The sequence below is a fragment of the Nerophis lumbriciformis genome, linkage group LG15 (genome assembly GCF_033978685.3).
Source record: "Nerophis lumbriciformis linkage group LG15, RoL_Nlum_v2.1, whole genome shotgun sequence".
NCBI classification, from domain to species: domain Eukaryota; kingdom Metazoa; phylum Chordata; class Actinopteri; order Syngnathiformes; family Syngnathidae; genus Nerophis; species Nerophis lumbriciformis.
In genome coordinates, this window is record NC_084562.2 from 2,862,122 (window position 1) to 2,881,423 (window position 19,302).

A 19,302-nucleotide genomic window follows, 5' to 3' on the forward strand; every position below is an offset into this window, starting at 1 on the left:
CTGTTTTGAGGGAGTCCCAGAAGCAGAACAGAAAGCACTGATGACCTCCTACTAGACATAGGAGGCACTGTGAGCGTTATGACTAGGGGTGTAAGGGTACATGTACTCGTATCAGAAGACTTCGGTCATTTTAGTACCAATCGGTACACAGTGAAGGACCCATAACGTGCAGATGACCAACATTCTTTTTATGTATTTTTTCTCGTAACAATGAACTGGAGTCTATTTCCCCGCATACACAGTGTGGATAGAGACATGTAAACTATTATTCTGATCTTTTAATTGCATGTTTTTGTCGCCCTGGTCCAGGATTACTTCAAAACTGTGAGCAAAAAAACAAGCACAAAATAATCGTCATTACCAGACTTCTCTGCTCCTTCATTGCCTCTTCCATAGACAACATTTCTTTAAGCATCTTGAGGAAAACATCAGGAGAAGAGGACGCATAATAGAAAACTGGCTGCTTAACTTGTTTTTCTCTCGTTTTTCTCTCTTTCTACGTTTTTCCGTAGGTTCTAACTCAGTTGTTCCTCCCCTCGAAGGTGCTCCTGATTTACGGGATCGCAATTGGCTTGATTTTTTTAAATTGCTCCCTATTCAAATTCCAACCAAAGTCATAATCCTTAAAATGAATGCCGCATGATACACCCCTTTTGCTTGGTATGTCCCATTTTGTATGAGTTATTTTGACTGGAGCGGTACATACCTTCCTCACAGTGGCGGGCTGTCAGGGCCAGCAAGGCCTTCTCTGCTGGCCCAACATAAATCATGACGATAAATTAATAAAAGTTAATTTTATTTCTATTTTATTCATCATATTCTCTTAATGTCATATTACGCTCTAATGTTGCTGTTTTTAAGTTAGAGCTTTTATCCAATACAAATTCAGCTAGCTAGTTGCCATCGCTGAGTGAATTCTGCCGGAGGACTTCTGAACCAACATTAATGGCGGCTGTGCAGTTTAACGAACGGAGGACATTCAGTTAACAGACAGTTGCAATAGCCGATTAGATCACGAGTTGTTGACAGTTAGGGATGATACTCGAAACCGGTTTTCCCGGTTGTTCGATAAGAAAAGAACCGAGTCCTCGGACTCAAATCCCTTTTTGAGAACCGGTACCCGTTATCGAGACCACTATAGTAAAGAAAAAGAGTTGGTTCGTTATTCGAATCCCTCGGAACGAATCCCGTCCCGACCAGAAATGCCCCGTGAGACTTCACAAGAAATGACGTCACGTAGCTCAGTCATTAGGCGCATATAGAAACAATGGACCGGAAAAAGCGCTCCAAGGTGTAATAAAGTTCAAAACAAAAGGTATAATCCAATGAATAAATTAACTGAGAGATTTGAGCAGGGTACAAACACATGACGAATACTTTTACGACCAACCGGAAACATAGCAACCAGGCTAGCAACGCACCTCCTTTACGGCAGCTGTCGCAACGTTCTTAAAGCAACCGCAGCACATACATATATATACAACATGATCTCCCTTTTTTAACTTTTGTTTTTCTTTCCTTGTAAACAAAACAAAATCACACTGTATATGTGTTGTCTGTCTAATTATAAATAATGCAGACGAGGCGTGTTGGCTGAGTTCTTGACGTTTACTTTCACAGCGTGCTCATAACCTCATTCTTAGCTGCCGGCTGGCGACATGCAACAACACTTTTCGGGGCTACAGCGCATGCTCGTCACTCCCGTTGCATGCTGGGTAGTGTAGTTGTTATATTCCCTAGCTCATAACATCACATCTTTCCCCCTATAAAGAAATAATGTTAACTCACTAAAGTGTATTTCTTTTTTTAGCTTTAACTTTTGATTTTTTAGCATTGTAACCACATTTGCAAACAACTTTTCTCTTCATAGAATTTTCTTTCAATAAAGACTTCTATGGAAATGCAAGAACCGAGACTCAGATTTCCCTCAGATTTCCCTCGCCCGGACGCGGGTCACCGGGGCCCCCCTCCGGAGCCAGGCCCGGAGTTGGGGCACGATGGCGAGCGCCTGGTGGCCGGGCCTGTCCCCGTGGGGCCCGGCCGGGCACAGCCCGAAGAGGCAACGTGGGTCCCCCCTCCAATGGGCTCACCACCCATAGCAGGGGCCATAGAGGTCGGGTGCAATGTGAGCTGGGCGGTAGCCAAAGGCAGGGCACTTGGCGGTCCGATCCTCGGCTACAGAAGCTAGCTCTTGGGACGTGGAACGTCACCTCGCTGGGGGGGAAGGAGCCTGAGCTAGTGCGCGAGGTAGAGAAGTTCCGGTTGGATATAGTCGGACTCACCTCGACGCACAGCAAGGGCTCTGGAACCAGTTCTCTCGAGAGGGGCTGGACTCTCTTCCACTCTGGCGTTGCCAGCAGTGAGAGGCGACGGGCTGGGGTGGCAATTCTTGTTGCCCCCCGGCTCAGAGCCTGCTTGTTGGAGTTCAACCCGGTGGACGAGAGGGTAGCTTCCCTCCGCCTTCGGGGGGGGGGGACGGGTCCTGACTGTTGTTTGCGCTTACGCGCCAAACAGCAGCTCAGAGTACCCACCCTTTTTGGATTCACTCGAGGGAGTACTTGAGAGTGCTCCCCCGGGTGATTCCCTCGTTCTACTGGGGGACTTCAACGCTCATATTGGCAACGACAGTGAAACCTGGAGAGGCGTGATTGGGAAGAATGGCCGCCCGGATCTGAACCCAAGTGGTGTTTTGTTATTGGACTTTTGTGCCCGTCACGGATTGTCCATAACGAACACCATGTTCAAGCATAAGGGTGTCCATATGTGCACTTGGCACCAGGACACCCTAGGCCGCAGTTCTATGATCGACTTTGTAGTTGTGTCATCGGATTTGCGGCCTCATGTTTTGGACACTCGGGTGAAGAGAGGGGCGGAGCTTTCTACCGATCACCACCTGGTGGTGAGTTGGCTGCGATGGTGGGGGAGGATGCCGGACAGACCTGGCAGGCCCAAACGCATTGTGAGGGTTTGCTGGGAACGTCTGTCAGAGTCTCCTGTCAGAGAGAGTTTCAATTCCCACCTCCGGAAGAACTTTGAACATGTCACGAGGGAGGTGCTGGACATTGACTCCGAGTGGACCATGTTCCGCACCTCTATTGTCGAGGCGGCTGATTGGCGCTGTGGCCGCAAGGTAGTTGGTGCCTGTCGTGGCGGTAATCCTAGAACCCGTTGGTGGACACCGGCGGTGAGGGATGCCGTCAAGCTGAAGAAGGAGTCCTATCAGGTTCTTTTGGCTCATGGGACTCCTGAGGCAGCGGACAGGTACCGACAGGCCAAGCGGTGTGCGGCTACAGCGGTCGCGGAGGCAAAAACTCGGACATGGGAGGAGTTCGGGGAAGCCATGGAAAACGACTTCCGGACGGCTTCGAAGCGATTCTGGACCACCATCCGCCGCCTCAGGAAGGGGAAGCAGTGCACTACCAACACCGTGTATGGTGCGGATGGTGTTCTGCTGACCTCGACTGCGGAAGTTGTGGATCGGTGGAGGGAATACTTCGAAGACCTCCTCAATCCCACCAACACGTCTTCCTATGAGGAAGCAGTGCCTGGGGAATCTGTGGTGGGCTCTCCTATTTCTGGGGCTGAGGTTGCTGAGGTAGTTAAAAAGCTCCTCGGTGGCAAGGCCCCGGGGGTGGATGAGACCCGCCCGGAGTTCCTTAAGGCTCTGGATGCTGTAGGGCTGTCTTGGTTGACAAGACTCTGCAGCATCGCGTGGACATCGGGGGCAGTACCTCTGGATTGGCAGACCGGGGTGGTGGTTCCTCTCTTTAAAAAGGGGAACCGGAGGGTGTGTTCTAACTATCGTGGGATCACACTCCTCAGCCTTCCCGGTAAGGTCTATTCAGGTGTACTGGAGAGGAGGCTACGCCGGATAGTCGAACCTCGGATTCAGGAGGAACAGTGTGGTTTTCGTCCTGGTCGTGGAACTGTGGACCAGCTCTATACTCTCGGCAGGGTCCTTGAGGGTGCATGGGAGTTTGCCCAACCAGTCTACATGTGCTTTGTGGACTTGGAGAAGGCATTCGACCGTGTCCCTCGGGAAGTCCTGTGGGGAGTGCTCAGAGAGTATGGGGTTTCGGACTGTCTGATTGTGGCGGTCCGCTCCCTGTATGATCAGTGTCAGAGCTTGGTTCGCATTGCCGGCAGTAAGTCGGACACGTTTCCGGTGAGGGTTGGACTCCGCCAAGGCTGCCCTTTGTCACCGATTCTGTTCATAACTTTTATGGACAGAATTTCTAGGCGCAGTCAAGGCGTTGAGGGGATCCGGTTTGGTGGCTGCAGGATTAGGTCTCTGCTTTTTGCAGATGATTTGGTCCTGATGGCTTCATCTGGCCAGGATCTTCAGCTCTCACTGGATCGGTTCGCAGCTGAGTGTGAAGCGACTGGGATGAGAATCAGCACCTCCAAGTCCGAGTCCATGGTTCTCGCCCGGAAAAGGGTGGAGTGCCATCTCCGGGTTGGGGAGGAGATCTTGCCCCAAGTGGAGGAGTTCAAGTACCTCGGAGTCTTGTTCACGAGTGAGGGAAGAGTGGATCGTGAGATCGACAGGCGGATCGGTGCGGCGTCTTCAGTAATGCGGACGCTGTATCGATCCGTTGTGGTGAAGAAGGAGCTGAGCCGGAAGGCAAAGCTCTCAATTTACCGGTCGATCTACGTTCCCATCCTCACCTATGGTCATGAGCTTTGGGTTATGACCGAAAGGACAAGATCACGGGTACAAGCGGCCGAAATGAGTTTCCTCCGCCGGGTGGCGGGGCTCTCCCTTAGAGATAGGGTGAGAAGCTCTGTCATCCGGGGGGAGCTTAAAGTAAAGCCGCTGCTCCTCCACATCGAGAGGAGCCAGATGAGGTGGTTCGGGCATCTGGTCAGGATGCCACCCGAGCGCCTCCCTAAGGAGGTGTTTAGGGCATGTCCGACCGGTAGGAGGCCACGAGGAAGACCCAGGACACGTTGGGAAGACTATGTCTCCCGGCTGGCCTGGGAACGCCTCGGGATCCCCCGGGAGGAGCTGGACGAAGTGGCTGGGGAGAGGGAAGTCTGGGCTTCCCTGCTTAGGCTGCTGCCCCCGCGACCCGACCTCGGATAAGCGGAAGAAGATGGATGGATGGATGGATGGAAAGAAATAAAGTGCAAAAATGTCAAAGCATCATAACAAACAGTTATGTCAAATAGCAGCAGAAGTGCACTTTTTGGAGAGCTGTATTATTTTAAGTTTTGTGCCCAAGGGACTGATTTTATTTAAAACTATATTATTATTTATACACCTATGGTGATCACAGAGACAGGTTGTTTTTGTGTTACTGTATATATTAGTTTTTCTGAAAAATCCCACTTAATACACTTTGGGTAACAATAATCAATATTTATTTATTTTATTGTATTTTTTTAGGGGGGTAACAGTCAATATTTATTTATTTATTAGATTTTATTTTTTTCTTATATAATAAAAGTGAGCTTTTGTGAAACCAAATATTGTGTGTTTTTTTCCATATACAACAACCTGTCTGGACTCGATAAGAGAATCGATAAGGAATCGGTTCGATAAGAGGATTCGATAATAGGCTCGAACTCGATAATTTCTTATCAAACATCATCCCTATTGACAGTAGCCTTACGTTGAACGTGACTGTGATTGGATACTCACTTGTCACTGCCAAGTATCCAATCACTAGTTGTGATTTACGAAAGCAGAAAGTGGCACCGGGGCCATACCCGGCCAGCGGAGAAATCAGCGGTACACACTTTTTTTAACCAACAAAGAAGCAGCGCAAAACGTTGATTAGGTGGCAGATATATATTTGCAAGGTCATTTTCAAGAAGGATATTTAAAGAGAAACTAGATCTTGTGAAACGAGGTCTACCGACCCCGGAAACTAGTTAAGCTGTCCTGGCAGTGAAATGGTTTGCCCGCCACCACTACTCGAATCAACCAACTACGAGCAATACCAATGGCTTATACGGCATCAAATGGCCGTTACAAATTGAGAGTTCAAATGATTTTTTTCCACATTAAATATGTTTGTTACAATTATTTTTGTTTTGACAGTACCACGTCTGATGCGGGTTTATTGATTTTTAAATGTGCCACACTGCAAAAACTGAAATCTAAGTAAGATTACATATCTCAAATAAGGGTGATATTTGCTTATTTTCTGTCTGATAAGATAATTTTTCTCACTAAGCAGATTTTATGTTAGAGTGTTTTACTTGTTTTAAGTGTTTTGGTCCTAAATGATCTCAGTAAGATATTACAGCTTGTTGCTGAGATTTTATGACCTATATTGAGTAAAACATGCTTGAAACTAGAATATCAACTGTTGCAAAGCTGCGTCGTCAACACTCACAAGTATAAAACTACTTTTTTAAAGTAATAATTTCTTACTTCAAGCATGAAAAAAAAAATCATGATGCCGAGCGCATATCATTATGTCAAGATAGTGGCACTAGCATTTACTTCATTTAAGAATATTTTTCAACATGAGAAAAAAGGTCTCATATTTGTTTTCTCTATCAAGAAAAGTGCACTTGTTATTAGTGAGAATATACTTATTTTAAGGTATTTTTGGGTTCATTGAGGTTAGCTAATTTTACTTGTTTTGGAAAGTCTTGACAAGCCAAATTTTCTTGTTCTATTGGCAGATAATTTCGCTCAGTTCTAGTAAAATACCCCTCATTTTTGTATTTTTTTTTTCTTGTTTTTGAACACTGACTTTTTGCAGCGCAAAAAATAGCCCGTTTTGTACATGAGTGACAAATTGAGGTGATTCAATGCGCAGTAGTGCGCAAGGGTGTTTCTGTATAGTATTATTCAAGCCGTGATCATGTGGCGACATAAATGATTACATTTTGAGAGGTATTTACTGAGGTCGGACTAAGTGAGACATCACTGAAGGCCAAGGTGGGAAATGCACGGCCTGCCACTGCAACGCATCAACTCCTTTCAATTCTGCACGGAAATATCGTGATTGGGGATGAAGCTATGAAAACACACACTACGAAACATGGAATTGCCTCCAGTCTTCTGTAGGTAACGTCAGCAGGCTGATGCAGATTCGCCCACATTTTGGAGTTCAAGGTGGGCTTTCCAAAATGTGCTGAAACCCGTTACAAAACACGCCTAAAATCACTACTGTGTCTATTTTGGGCAGACTTTTACCTGTAGACATTATTTGTAAAACCAGAACTATGATGGACTGCCAATGTTGTGAGCATTAAAGGGGCCCTTTAAAGTATAGATAAAGATAGTGTAAGATAGTGTACGATGATGATAGTGTACGGAGATGATAGCGTACAATTACACCCCTAGTTAGACCGTATGATGTCATTAAAGAGTTTTCAATTTCACTGTAGCTTTGGATTTAGCTTTCTCATCTGTTCATTCTGGGTTCCGTCAAACACAGATGTGAGACAGTACTATCAGAATGCTTGTTCTGATTTATTTGAAAACAGAGAAAAAAGTGGCCACTCTGGAACCAATCCAGGATCTCCAATCCCAGTCCTTATTTCTCTTATTTTGTGCTTCCTTGGATGCAATATACACATTTACTACCTTGCTGACGGTCCACTTCTCTTCTTATCAGCGTCGCTCCTAACAGGTTAGCATGTCCATGGTTATTCCACATGTAGTGATGTTTTTATATCAAACAGGCACTTTTTTCAGTTGTTCGTGGTCCAAGCTTTCACACAGTTGATTGGCAATGATGGACAGAGTGTCCACGAAGTCTCTACATTTTATAAGAATTATTTGATTACCGCATTTCCAGACAAGACGCTACTTTTTTCCTACGCTTTGTACCCCGCGGCTTATACAACCATGCGGCTAATCTACGGCTTTTTCTTCGCTGACCGCCATCAGGGGGGGCTCTTGCATCTTTCTGTGTAAATATCTCATTTCACAACATACCGTTATACATCTGCAGCTTATAGTCCGGTGTGTCTTATATATGTAACAATATTTATTTCTTTTACAATGTATTGGTTGCGGCTTGAATTACGATACGCTCTATAGTCCCGAATGTACGGTAAATCATTTGTCAAAGCTATTAATCGAATTGCAAGACTGCATCTAAGTGGGTTCCTAAATCAAACATTTCCTTGACCGGTGGATTGGAAGGGATGTCCTAATTAACCAGATATTACTTTTGTGGGCTTTTTTCTATGGACATATGTTATATATATTCTGCATCAAACAAAGATATGGAGCTTTAACGATCTGAAGCAAAACATAATATTTTCTCCATTGATGAGGCTATGCAAGAGTAATTATGGAAAGAAATGGACTACAGTATGGATATTTCTGCTCTTATAGAGGTATATTAGATAAGACAAAACTCCTCATTTTGAATTAACTGCCATAGCTCTGTCTATCCATTTGCTTTTGTAATATATTTGTTAAATCACAAAAATACTTTTTGGACATGCTGTACTGTAGAGCAGGCATTTTCCAAGAGTGGGACAGTGAAATCATAGAGAGTACCAACTTTTTGCCTGAGGCAAAATTCCATTCTTAGTTCTGACAGGCTGCTAAAGTAAGGAACCAACAGCCAATTGAAACTTGACTGCTTTAAAAAAAGAACATTCTATCTAAATGTGCTCTACCTTTTTTTTTTTTAAATGGCTCGATTCACTACCAACAGGAATTTTTGGTTGTGCAGTACGATTTGCTTAGTTTGAGTAAACTTTAAGAAACATACGAATCAAAAGTCCATCAGTGCAATACATCATATGTTTTTCAAAGTGTATTAATTCTTAAAATCATCGATGTATAACCTGCAAAGAAGGATGAATGATTTATCATAAAATAGACTTACAATGTTATCAGTAAGGTAACTTACGTGCGTCTGAAAGCTGCTCTGATGTCAAAGCCTTCGGTGGCACAAACATCTGGAAAGAAAAGTTATTTCAGACACAAAACATTCAGGAAAATGTTAAATCTAAATGTTATATATAAATGTTCATTTTAAAATGATATATCTAAATCTATATATTGCATAAAAATGATACATTTTAAATCTTAATTTAAATATCAAATCTACATGTAAAATTTTTTATCTAAATTTAAATGTTAAATCTAAATGTTCCAATTCAATCCACTTTATTTATATAGCACATTAAAAAAAACAATAGAAGTTTCACACAGTGCTGCACAGAAGTTAAGACAAACATACTAGAAAAGTCAGTTTTATAAAACATTTAACTATAAACGAGTAAATACATAAAACACATCAGAGAAAATAAAATAGACTAAAATCACACAACTCTTCCACGCAGGTTTAAAACCCAAAGAGTAAAAATATGTCTTAAGACTAGGGATGTCCGATAATGGCTTTTTGCCGATATCCGATATTCCGATATTGTCCAACTCGTTAATTACCGATACCGATATCAACCGATATATGCAGTCGTGGAATTAACACATTATTATGCCTAATTTGGACAACCAGGTATGGTGAAGATAAGGTACTTTTAAAAAAAATTCATAAAATAAAATAAGATAAATAAATTAAAAACATTTTCTTGAATAAAAAATAAAGTAAAACAATATAAAAACAGTTACATAGAAACTAGTAATTAATGAAAATTAGTAAAATTAACTGTTAAAGGTTAGTACTATTAGTGGACTAGCAGCACGCACAATCATGTGTGCTTACGGACTGTATCCCTTGCAGACTGTATTGATATATATTGATATATAATGTAGGAACCAGAATATTAATAACAGAAAGAAACAACCCTTTTGTGTGAATGAGTGTGAATGAGTGTAAATGGGGGAGGAAGGTTTTTTGGGTTGGTGCACTAATTGTAAGTGTATCTTGTGTTTTTTATGTTGATTTAATAAAAAAATAATACAAATAAAAAAAAACAAAAAAAAAACGATACCGATAATAAAAAAGACGATACCGATAATTTCCAATATTACATTTTAAGCAGGCCGATATTATCGGACATCTCTACTTAAGACATGATTTAAAACTCATTAAAGAGGGAGCCGTCCGAATAGCAAGAGGGATATTGTTCCAAGGTTTTGGAGCCACAGCAGAAAATGCACGATCACCTCCGGATTTTAAACAGGTTTTTGGGACAAAAAGAAGAAACTGATCAGCTGACCTCAGAGACCTTGTGGGGGTGTACATTTTTAAAAGGTCTGACATATGTTGTGGCGCTAATCCGTTGAGATATTTAAAAACAAGCAACAATATTTTAAAAGTCATTCTAAAATGAACTGGGAGCCAGTGAAAGGATGCTAAAATGGGGGTAATGTGTAGTAGTCCAAACGTGATGAAATAAAAGCATGGATTACCCGCTCAAAGTCGTTAAAAGATAAAACTGATTTAATTTTTCCAAGATTTGTGACTGTGGGTTTTAAATAAGGCATCAGGGGGTCCAGGTCAAATTTTAATGTTAAACTTTAAATATAAATATAAATGTTCAATCTAAATGTTAAACTTTAAATCTAAATTCAAATGTTGAATCTAAATATGTTGCACATATTAAATATAATTGACATATGATAAACATAAAATGTCAAATCTAATTGTCAAATCTGGAAGAAGAAAAAAAGATAAGCCCACATCTCTAACTGCTGTGCTGTGGAACAGGGAAGAAGATGAACATGTAACATATGAACAGGGAGGACATATTGGCAACCACCACACTTGAACCAATCATTATTGATGACTTCAAACTCAACATACTCTTGCTTTTACCACGGAGTCAACAAGGCCACCGAGGACAAACTGTGAAGACCAGATCTAAAAAAGCATCTGCATGTCAATTAGTAGATACAACTGAACAGGACCGTGACTGCGTTGTTCCCAGCAAATGAATGTGACACAACCATGAAGTAACAGTGCAGCGAAATGACAGATAAACAGATTAAGATACATTTTTCTACAACAACATTTAGATTTATATTCAACAGTTAGATTTATCATTTAGATTTAACATTTATCTTTAACCCTTAGATGCATTTTGACCCCACAAATTGTTATTCTTCACAATATTTTAAATAGGCTATTTTCATTTTTATTTATCTTTTCATTATTTTTAAGAAATTGCAGTTTTTGTATAACTACCCTACTCTTTCCCACTGAGGTCAACAATGACCCCAAGCAGTTCCTATGCAATCTTCAATGAACCTTTAATTCGAATTACTAACTCTGACTGTCCCACTTACACATCTGATGTCATCTCTCACATCTGATGCAACTGGCAATTAAACTGGCAGGACAGTCATGTGACTAGTTGTGTTTGGTGGCCATGTTGGCAAGGGGAGCCACATGACTAGTTGTAATTAGACTTAGACTTCCTTTTTATTGTCATTCAAATTTGATAAGAACGACAGATAAGAACGAAATTTCGTTACATAAGCTCATGGTAGTGCAGGATAAAAAAGCAATAAGGTGCATATATAAATAAATAAATATATATAAATAATATATAAATATGTATATAAAATAAATAAATATATATAAATACATGTAAATAAATAAATAAATAGATAACTGTACAGATAAATATATTGCACTTTTTCACATGCGTCCACGTTTATGGATGTATGTTATATTGTCTTTTTTATTCCAGAGAGTTAATCCATTTTAGGGGGTGTTGAGGGGATAATTTAATTATGATGCGTTCAAGAGTCTTACGGCCTGAGGGAAGAAGCTGTTACAGAACCTGGAGGTTCTGCTTCGGAGGCTGCGGAACCTCTTTCTAGAGTCCAGCAGTGAAAACAGTCCTTGGTGGGGGTGGGAGGAGTCTTTGCAGATTTTCTGAGCCCTGGTCAGGCAGCGGCTTTTTGCGATCTCCTGGATAGGAGGAAGAGGAGTCCTGATGATCTTTTCTGCCGTCCTCACCACTCTCTGCAGAGACTTCCAGTCTGAGGCATTGCAGGCTCCAGTCCAGAAAGAGTTGCAGTTGGTCAGCAGGCTCTCTATAGTGCCTCTGTAGAATTTGGTGAGAATGGGGGGAGGGAGCTGTGCTCTTTTCATCCGACGCAAAAAGTGCATGCGCTGCTGAGCTCTTTTTACAAGAGCTCTGGTGTGTAGGGACCAGGTTATATTGTCAGTTATCTGCACCCCCAGGAACTTGGTGCTGCTCACTATCTCCACCGCTGTGCCGTTGATGAAGAGTGGAGCGTGGCTGGACTGGTGCTTCCTGAAGTCAACGATGATCTCCTTGGTCTTGTTGACATTCAGGACCAGGTTTGTGGTCCTGCACCAGTCAACCAGATGTTTCACCTCCTCCCTGTAGTTCATGTCGTTGTTGTCACGGATGAGGCCCACTACTGTTGTGTCCTCCGCATTGGTGGTCCGCATTGGTGGCCGTGTCCGTGTTGGCAAGTGGAGTCAGGTGACTAGTTGTGTTTTGTAGCCATGTTGGCAATAGAGTCACGTGACTAGTTGTGTTTGGTGGCCATGTTGGCAGAAAAGTCATGTGACTAGTTGTGTTTGAGGGCCATTGTAAAAGGTCTCTTTGCCGTGAGGGTTCTCCTGAGTCCGAAAGATCCTTCGTGAGCCCGGTAGACAGTTTGAATACAGTCTTTTATTTAAACACAACAGTCTGGAATTGCTTTTCAGCAGTCTCTTTTAAGCGCGTCGCTCTCACTCGCTCTCCAGCTCCCAACTCCAACTCTGTGTCTCGTGCCGGCTGCTGCTAATAATGGCGACAGGTGATTAGATAACAAGGCCCAATTGGGCCATCCACACACCTGTCGCTGTCTTCGAGGCCGGTCCTAGCACACCCCGTTCCGTGGCAGGCCCGCAGGCCACGCCCCCCTCCACAGCCATGTTGGCAGGAGAGTCATGTGACTAGTTGTAATTGGAAGTCATGTTGACAGGAGAGTCATGTGACTAGTTGTGTTTGAGGGCCATGTTGGCAGGAGTCAGGTGACTAGTTGTGTTTTGTAGCCATGTCGGCACGAAAGTCATGTGACTAGTTGTGTTTGAGGGCCATGTTGGCAGGAGTTAGGTGACTAGTTGTGTTTTGTAGCCATGTTGGCACGAGAGTCATGTGACTAGTTGTGTTTGATGGCCATGTTGGCACGAGAGTCACGTGACTAGTTGTGTTTTGTAGCCATGTTGGCAGAAGAGTCATGTGACTAGTTGTGTTATGTAGCCATGTTGGCAGGAGAGTCATGTGACTAGTTGTATTTGGTGGCCATGTTGGCAGGAGAGTCATGTGACTAGTTGTGTTTGGTGGCCATCTTGGCAGGAGAGTCACGTGACTAGTTGTGTTTGGTGGCCATGTTGGCAGAAGAGTCGGGTGACTAGTTGTGTTTTGTAGCCATGTTGGCAGGAGAGTCATGTGACTAGTTGTGTTTGGTGGCCATCTTTGCAGGAGAGTCATGTGACTAGTTGTGTTTGAGGGCCATGTTGGCAGGAGTCAGGTGACTAGTTGTGTTTTGTAGCCATGTTGGCACGAAAGTCATGTGACTAGTTGTGTTTGAGGGCCATGTTGGCAGGAGTTAGGTGACTAGTTGTGTTTTGTAGCCATGTTGGCACGAGAGTCATGTGACTAGTTGTGTTTGAGGGCCATGTTGGCACGAGAGTCACGTGACTAGTTGTGTTTTGTAGCCATGTTGGCAGAAGAGTCATGTGACTAGTTGTGTTTGGTGGCCATCTTGGCAGGAGAGTCACGTGACTAGTTGTGTTTGGTGGCCATGTGGGCAGAAGAGTCGGGTGACTAGTTGTGTTTTGTAGCCATGTTGGCAGGAGAGTCATGTGACTAGTTGTGTTTGGTGGCCTATTGGCAGGAGAGTCATGTGACTAGTTGTGTTTGAGGGCCATGTTGGCAGGAGTCAGGTGACTAGTTGTGTTTGAATACCATGTTGGAGGCAGAGTCATGTGACTAGTTGTGTTTGGTGGCCATGTTGGCAGTAGAGTCAGGTGACTAGTTGTGTTTGAATACCATGTTGGCAGGAGAGTCAGGTGACTTGGTGTGTTGGTGGCCATGTTGGCAGCAAAGTCAGGTGACTAGTTGTGTTTTGTGGCCATGTTGGCAAGGGAGTCACGTGACTAGTTGTGTTTGAATACCATGTTGGCAGGAGAGTCAGGTGACTAGTTGTGTTTGATGACCATGTTGGCAGGAGAGTCACGTGACTAATTGTGTTTGATGGCCATGTTGGCAGCAGAATCATGTGACTAGTTGTGTTTGATGGCCATATTGGCAAGGGAGTCATATGACTAGTTGTGTTTGGTGGCCATGTTGGCAGGAGAGTCATGTGACTAGTTGTGTTTGGTGGCCATGTTGGCAGGAGAGTCATGTGACTAGTTGTGTTTGGTGGCCATGTTGGCAGGAGAGTCATGTGACTAGTTGTGTTTGAGGGCCATGTTGGCAGGAGAGTCATGTGTTTAGTTGTGTTTGGTGGCCATGTTGGCAGGAGAGTCACGTGACTAGTTCTGTTTGGTGGCCATGTTAGCAAGGGAGTCATTTGACTAGTTGTGTTTGATGGCCATGTTGGCAACAGAGTCATGTGACTAGTTATGTTTGATGGCCATGTTGGCAGGACAGTCAGGTGACTAGTTGTGTTTGGTGGCCATGTTGGCAGGAGAGTCATGTGACTAGTTGTGTTTGAGGGCCATGTTGGCAGGGGAGTCATGTGTTTAGTTGTGTTTGGTGGCCATGTTGGCAGGAGAGTCACGTGACTAGTTCTGTTTGGTGGCCATGTTGGCAAGGGAGTCATGTGACTAGTTATGTTAGATGGCCATGTTGGCAAGGGAGTCATGTGACTAGTTATGTTAGATGGCCATGTTGGCAAGGGAGTCATGTGACTAGTTATGTTTGATGGCCATGTTGGCAGGGGAGTCACAGGACTAGTTGTGTTTGGTGGTCATGTTGGCAGGAGAGTCACGTGACTAGTTGTGTTTGGTGGCCATGTTGGCAAGATAAGCAGCAGTTAAAAATAATTGTACCATATTAGCTTCCAAGGATCAGAGTTTACTACATATTTGACTTACACAAAGTTCCAGATTTTACAGTATTTGGAATTACTCCATTAGCTTTCTGTTGCCCTACAGTCTTTAGTGGATCAGGTATTTCCCCTTCCTGGGTGGTGAGAGTGCTGACATCAGATGAGTAAGTGGGACAGTATTGAGATTCAAAGTTGCATCAGATGTGAGAAATGACATCAGATGTGTAAATGGAATAGTCAGAGTCAGGGGCGCCGAAAAGGGGGGGTAAAGGAGACGGATTCTAGGGGCCCATGATGGAGGGGGCCCAGAGAGGCCCCTAATGATGATGAAATTATAATACAGAAAAAATAATGACACTGTGTTGGGGGCCCTGTAAAGATTCTTTTCATGGGGCCCAAAATCCCTAGCGGCGCCCCTGGTCAGAGTTGCTAAGAATTAAAGGTTCATAGAAAATTCCATAGGAACTGCTTGGGGTAATTTTTTCCACTTGTGGAAGAGTGGGTCGTGATACAAAAACTGACATTTCTTAAAATTAATAGAAAAAAAGTGCAAATGGCCTCATGCCACAAACATGTTTTATGAGGAATACCTGGAATATGAACATTTTACAACTCTTTGTTTTAAAGATTTTGAAGAATAATAACCCAGTTATTTAAAAAACACATTGATTGAGGACATTTTTGACCAAACTCGTGGAAGACTGTAGGTATTGGTGGGTCTGTGCATTCAAAGGTTACCATTCATATTTAACATTTATCTTTAACATTTATATTTACAAATTAGATTTGACATTTAGATGTACATGTCATATTTTTATTCAACATTTGGATTCAACATTTACATTTATCATTTATATTTAATTATATTTAATATTTAGAATAACATTTAGATTTAGATTCAACATTTATCTTTGAAATGTATCTTTAAAATATACATGTATATTTACCATTCAGATTAAACATTTATAACTAACATTTAGATTAAACATTTAGCTTCATTAGTTTTTTTCGAATTTGACCTTTGGATTTAATGTTTTTTATTTACCATTTAATTTATACCTCGAATGCAAAGAAAATGGACTAAATGTGGAAAAAGCAATGTACAGTAAATGTGATAAAGTTGAGCTAAATATTCAAAATTAGAAATTAGAAAATTAGAACATTAGAAAAGTGTATTTGGATTTTGACAATTAGCACCCCATAGGAATGCATATCTACATTGGAGGAATGTGTTAGTACATTGAGAAGGACTGTGAACATGTAATGCATATACTGTATCTTAGTGTGTGAACAGACACACTTACCGTGCACAGTCAGCTGAAAATTACAGCTGTCAAATTTGTCCTTGGATAAAACTTCACATCTGTAAGCTCCAGCAAAGTTAGCCTTGGCTGCCTGGATGTGCATCTCAAACGTGTGGACCTGTTTGAGGGTCGATGCAGTACATTTATACGCGTGTACGGGACAATCATTTATTGTTCTTACGGTTCACAATCTCAGGTAGTCTACCTTGGTGTTGCGGTCGTAGGACTCTTTTAGCAGCAGGTGTTTTCCAGACTTGCTGGCGAGGTCCATCCACTTCCCTTTGAACCATTTGATTGTTGGTTTCTTCAGCAGAGATTCAGCATTGACTTTAGCCACAAATATAATGTTTCCACCTAGACAGGGAAGTACATTTGACTTTATCATATATATATATACGACTTGTCCAGGGTGTACCCCGCCTTCCGCCCGATTGTAGCTGAGATAGGCTCCAGCGCCCCCCGCGACCCCAAAGGGAATAAGCGGTAGAAAATGGATGGATGGATGGATATATATATATATATATATATATATATATATTTTTTTTTTTACAAATAAATTTGCTTTAAAACCAACATTTTCATTCCATTGTTGGTCATATTGTACCTACTTAACCCAGAGTGGTTTCAAATTAAGAATATTACCGGTATGTCACTTCATAGTCAAATCATGTTGCAGAATTTAAAATCTAATAAAAAGTAACAGACATTAGATCAGGGGTGTCAAACGTACGGCCCGAAGGCCGGATCAGGCCCTCGAACTGGTTTTATCCGGCCCGTGGGATGAGTTTTTTAATGAAAAAAACTGCTGTTCTAAATGTGTCCACTGGATGTCGCAATAGCAATTATTTTTATCTTTGTAGATGATGCTACATATGTACAAAATAAACCACATGATGTTAGTGCACGAGTCGAGGAAAATGATCAAACTACATAAATAACATACTGTAATTTGATTTGGATTTTTTTTTTTATCTTGATGGATTGAAAATTAAAACCAATGAGTTGACTGATTAACATTATCACATGATTTATTCAGAAAATATAAATAACGACAAATAAAGATAGAATACTATTAACCGCAACATGTAAGTGTAAAAAAACAACAACAACATTATGATTTGTACAATTTCAGAATGTGCTTGTTCTATTTTTAAACAAAGAAAACAATGCGAAGTTGTCTTTATTTTTAAGTTATCGTGCCGTGATTTTACCAGTCCGGCCCACTTGAGAGTTGATTTTTCTCCATGTTTGACACCCCTGCATTAGATTGATAATTACATGCTGACAACAGACAACAACAGTACTGGCTATTCTTCCACATACATAATTGTTATGACAGAACTATGCCAACTAAATTCTCAATAAAATATTCAACTTTAACTTGCAGGTTTCTCACCAACAGCCACTTCTCCACTTTGAGGTTTCTCTGTGAAGAGGCCAGTGAGGTCCTGTCTGGTGTCTGGAGGGTGTCCATCTACATGCACGTACAGTACTTTAGCTTCATTGCACAGCGTAAATATGTATTTAGAAGGTCATTAACATATTTAATAATGATAATCCTACATGGCAAACATGCATTTACCAGGCTGGAACCAATTAGGCGCGATACATTACTTTACATTATTATTACATTATTTCACAAAACTACAGTCACACTCTACAGGCAGATAACGCGTTGTGCGTAAGGACATTTTGCAAGTAGAGGTGCATGTAAAATAAATGACAGGGCGTTTCATAGGAAATTTTACCTCAGACCTATTCCTAGCCCTTTCCTGCTCCATCATGGGTAAGGATATAATAGCAAATTTCCCCATAATATTATCACTATCCCTTGTGGCACTGATCTTGTATACTTGCTTTGATCACTTGTGGGAGTTGAGTCAGGAAAGTTTGCTACTTGGTGAAATTTGTTGTTTTGCATTAAAAATTGCATTATTGAACAATTTGTATCTAATGAATTTGTTTTAGTATAAATCAAGCATCAGATTGAAGTCGAGTTTGAGTCAAATAATATACAACGTATTTTTAAACAAATAAAAAAGTGTGTATAATGTAACAGAGAAGTTACATTTAAAGTTAAGTTAAAGTACCACTGATAGTCACACACACACTAGGTGTGGGGGAATTATCCTCTGCATTTGACCCATCCCCTTGTTCACCCCCTGGGAGGTGAGGGGAGCAGTGAGCAGCAGTGAGCAGCAGTGAGCAGCAGTGAGCACCAGCGGTGGCCGCGCTCGGGAATCATTTTGGTGATTTAACCCCCAATTCCATCTCTTGATGCGGAGTGGCAATGGGTCCCATTTTTATAGTCTTTGGTATGACTCGGCCGGGGTTTGAACTCACGACCTCCCAGTCTCAGGGCGGACACTCTAACCACAAGGCCACTAAGCAGGTTATTTTGAAGCATGATTATTTTTAATTTGTTATTATTATTTATGATTATTTTTAAGCATATTACAGTACATGTTAACATTTTGGCGTTTTTTTTTTTTTTTTTAGGAGGAATGGAGCGGAATAATGCAATTTCAATGAATTTTAAAAGGGAACCTTAAATTGAGATACTAGTATTTTGGGTTACAAGTTCCGTCCAGAACCAATTAAAGTCTTATTCATACATCACTGTAATACCGTACTTTTCGGAATATAAGTCACACCGGCCGAAAATGCATAATAAAGAAGGAAAAAAACATATATAAGTCGCACTGGAGTATAAGTCGCATTTTTGGGGGGAAATTTATTTGATAAAACCCAACACCAAGAATAGACATTTGAAAGGCAATTTAAAATAAATAAAGAATAGTGAACAACAGGCTGAATAAGTGTACGTTATATGACGCATAAATAACCAACTGAGAACGTGCCTGGTATGTTAACGTAACATATTATGGTAAGAGTCATTCAAATAACTATAACATATAGAACATGCTATACGTTTACCAAACAATCTGTCACTCCTAATCGCTAAATCCCATGAAATCTTATACGTCTAGTCTCTTACGTGAATGAGCTAAATAATATTATTTGATATTTTACGGTAATGTGTTAATAATTTCACACATAAGTCGCTCCTGAGTATAAGTCGCACCC

The 19,302-nt window shown here is 41.8% G+C and overlaps 1 protein-coding gene across 1 annotated transcript in view; it reads right to left on the minus strand.

Moving 5' to 3' along the window:
* Positions 1-19,302, minus strand: part of LOC133615781 (myosin-binding protein C, cardiac-type-like) — a 97,587-nt gene that overhangs the window by 58,586 nt on the left and 19,699 nt on the right. Inside the window, exons 4-7 of the mRNA XM_061974553.1 lie at positions 17,612-17,689; positions 16,421-16,569; positions 16,216-16,333; positions 8,835-8,883 (exon numbers count right to left, since the gene is read on the minus strand). Of these exons, the coding sequence (XP_061830537.1) occupies positions 8,835-8,883; positions 16,216-16,333; positions 16,421-16,569; positions 17,612-17,689 (394 nt within the window). The remainder of the gene's footprint in view (positions 1-8,834; positions 8,884-16,215; positions 16,334-16,420; positions 16,570-17,611; positions 17,690-19,302) is intronic.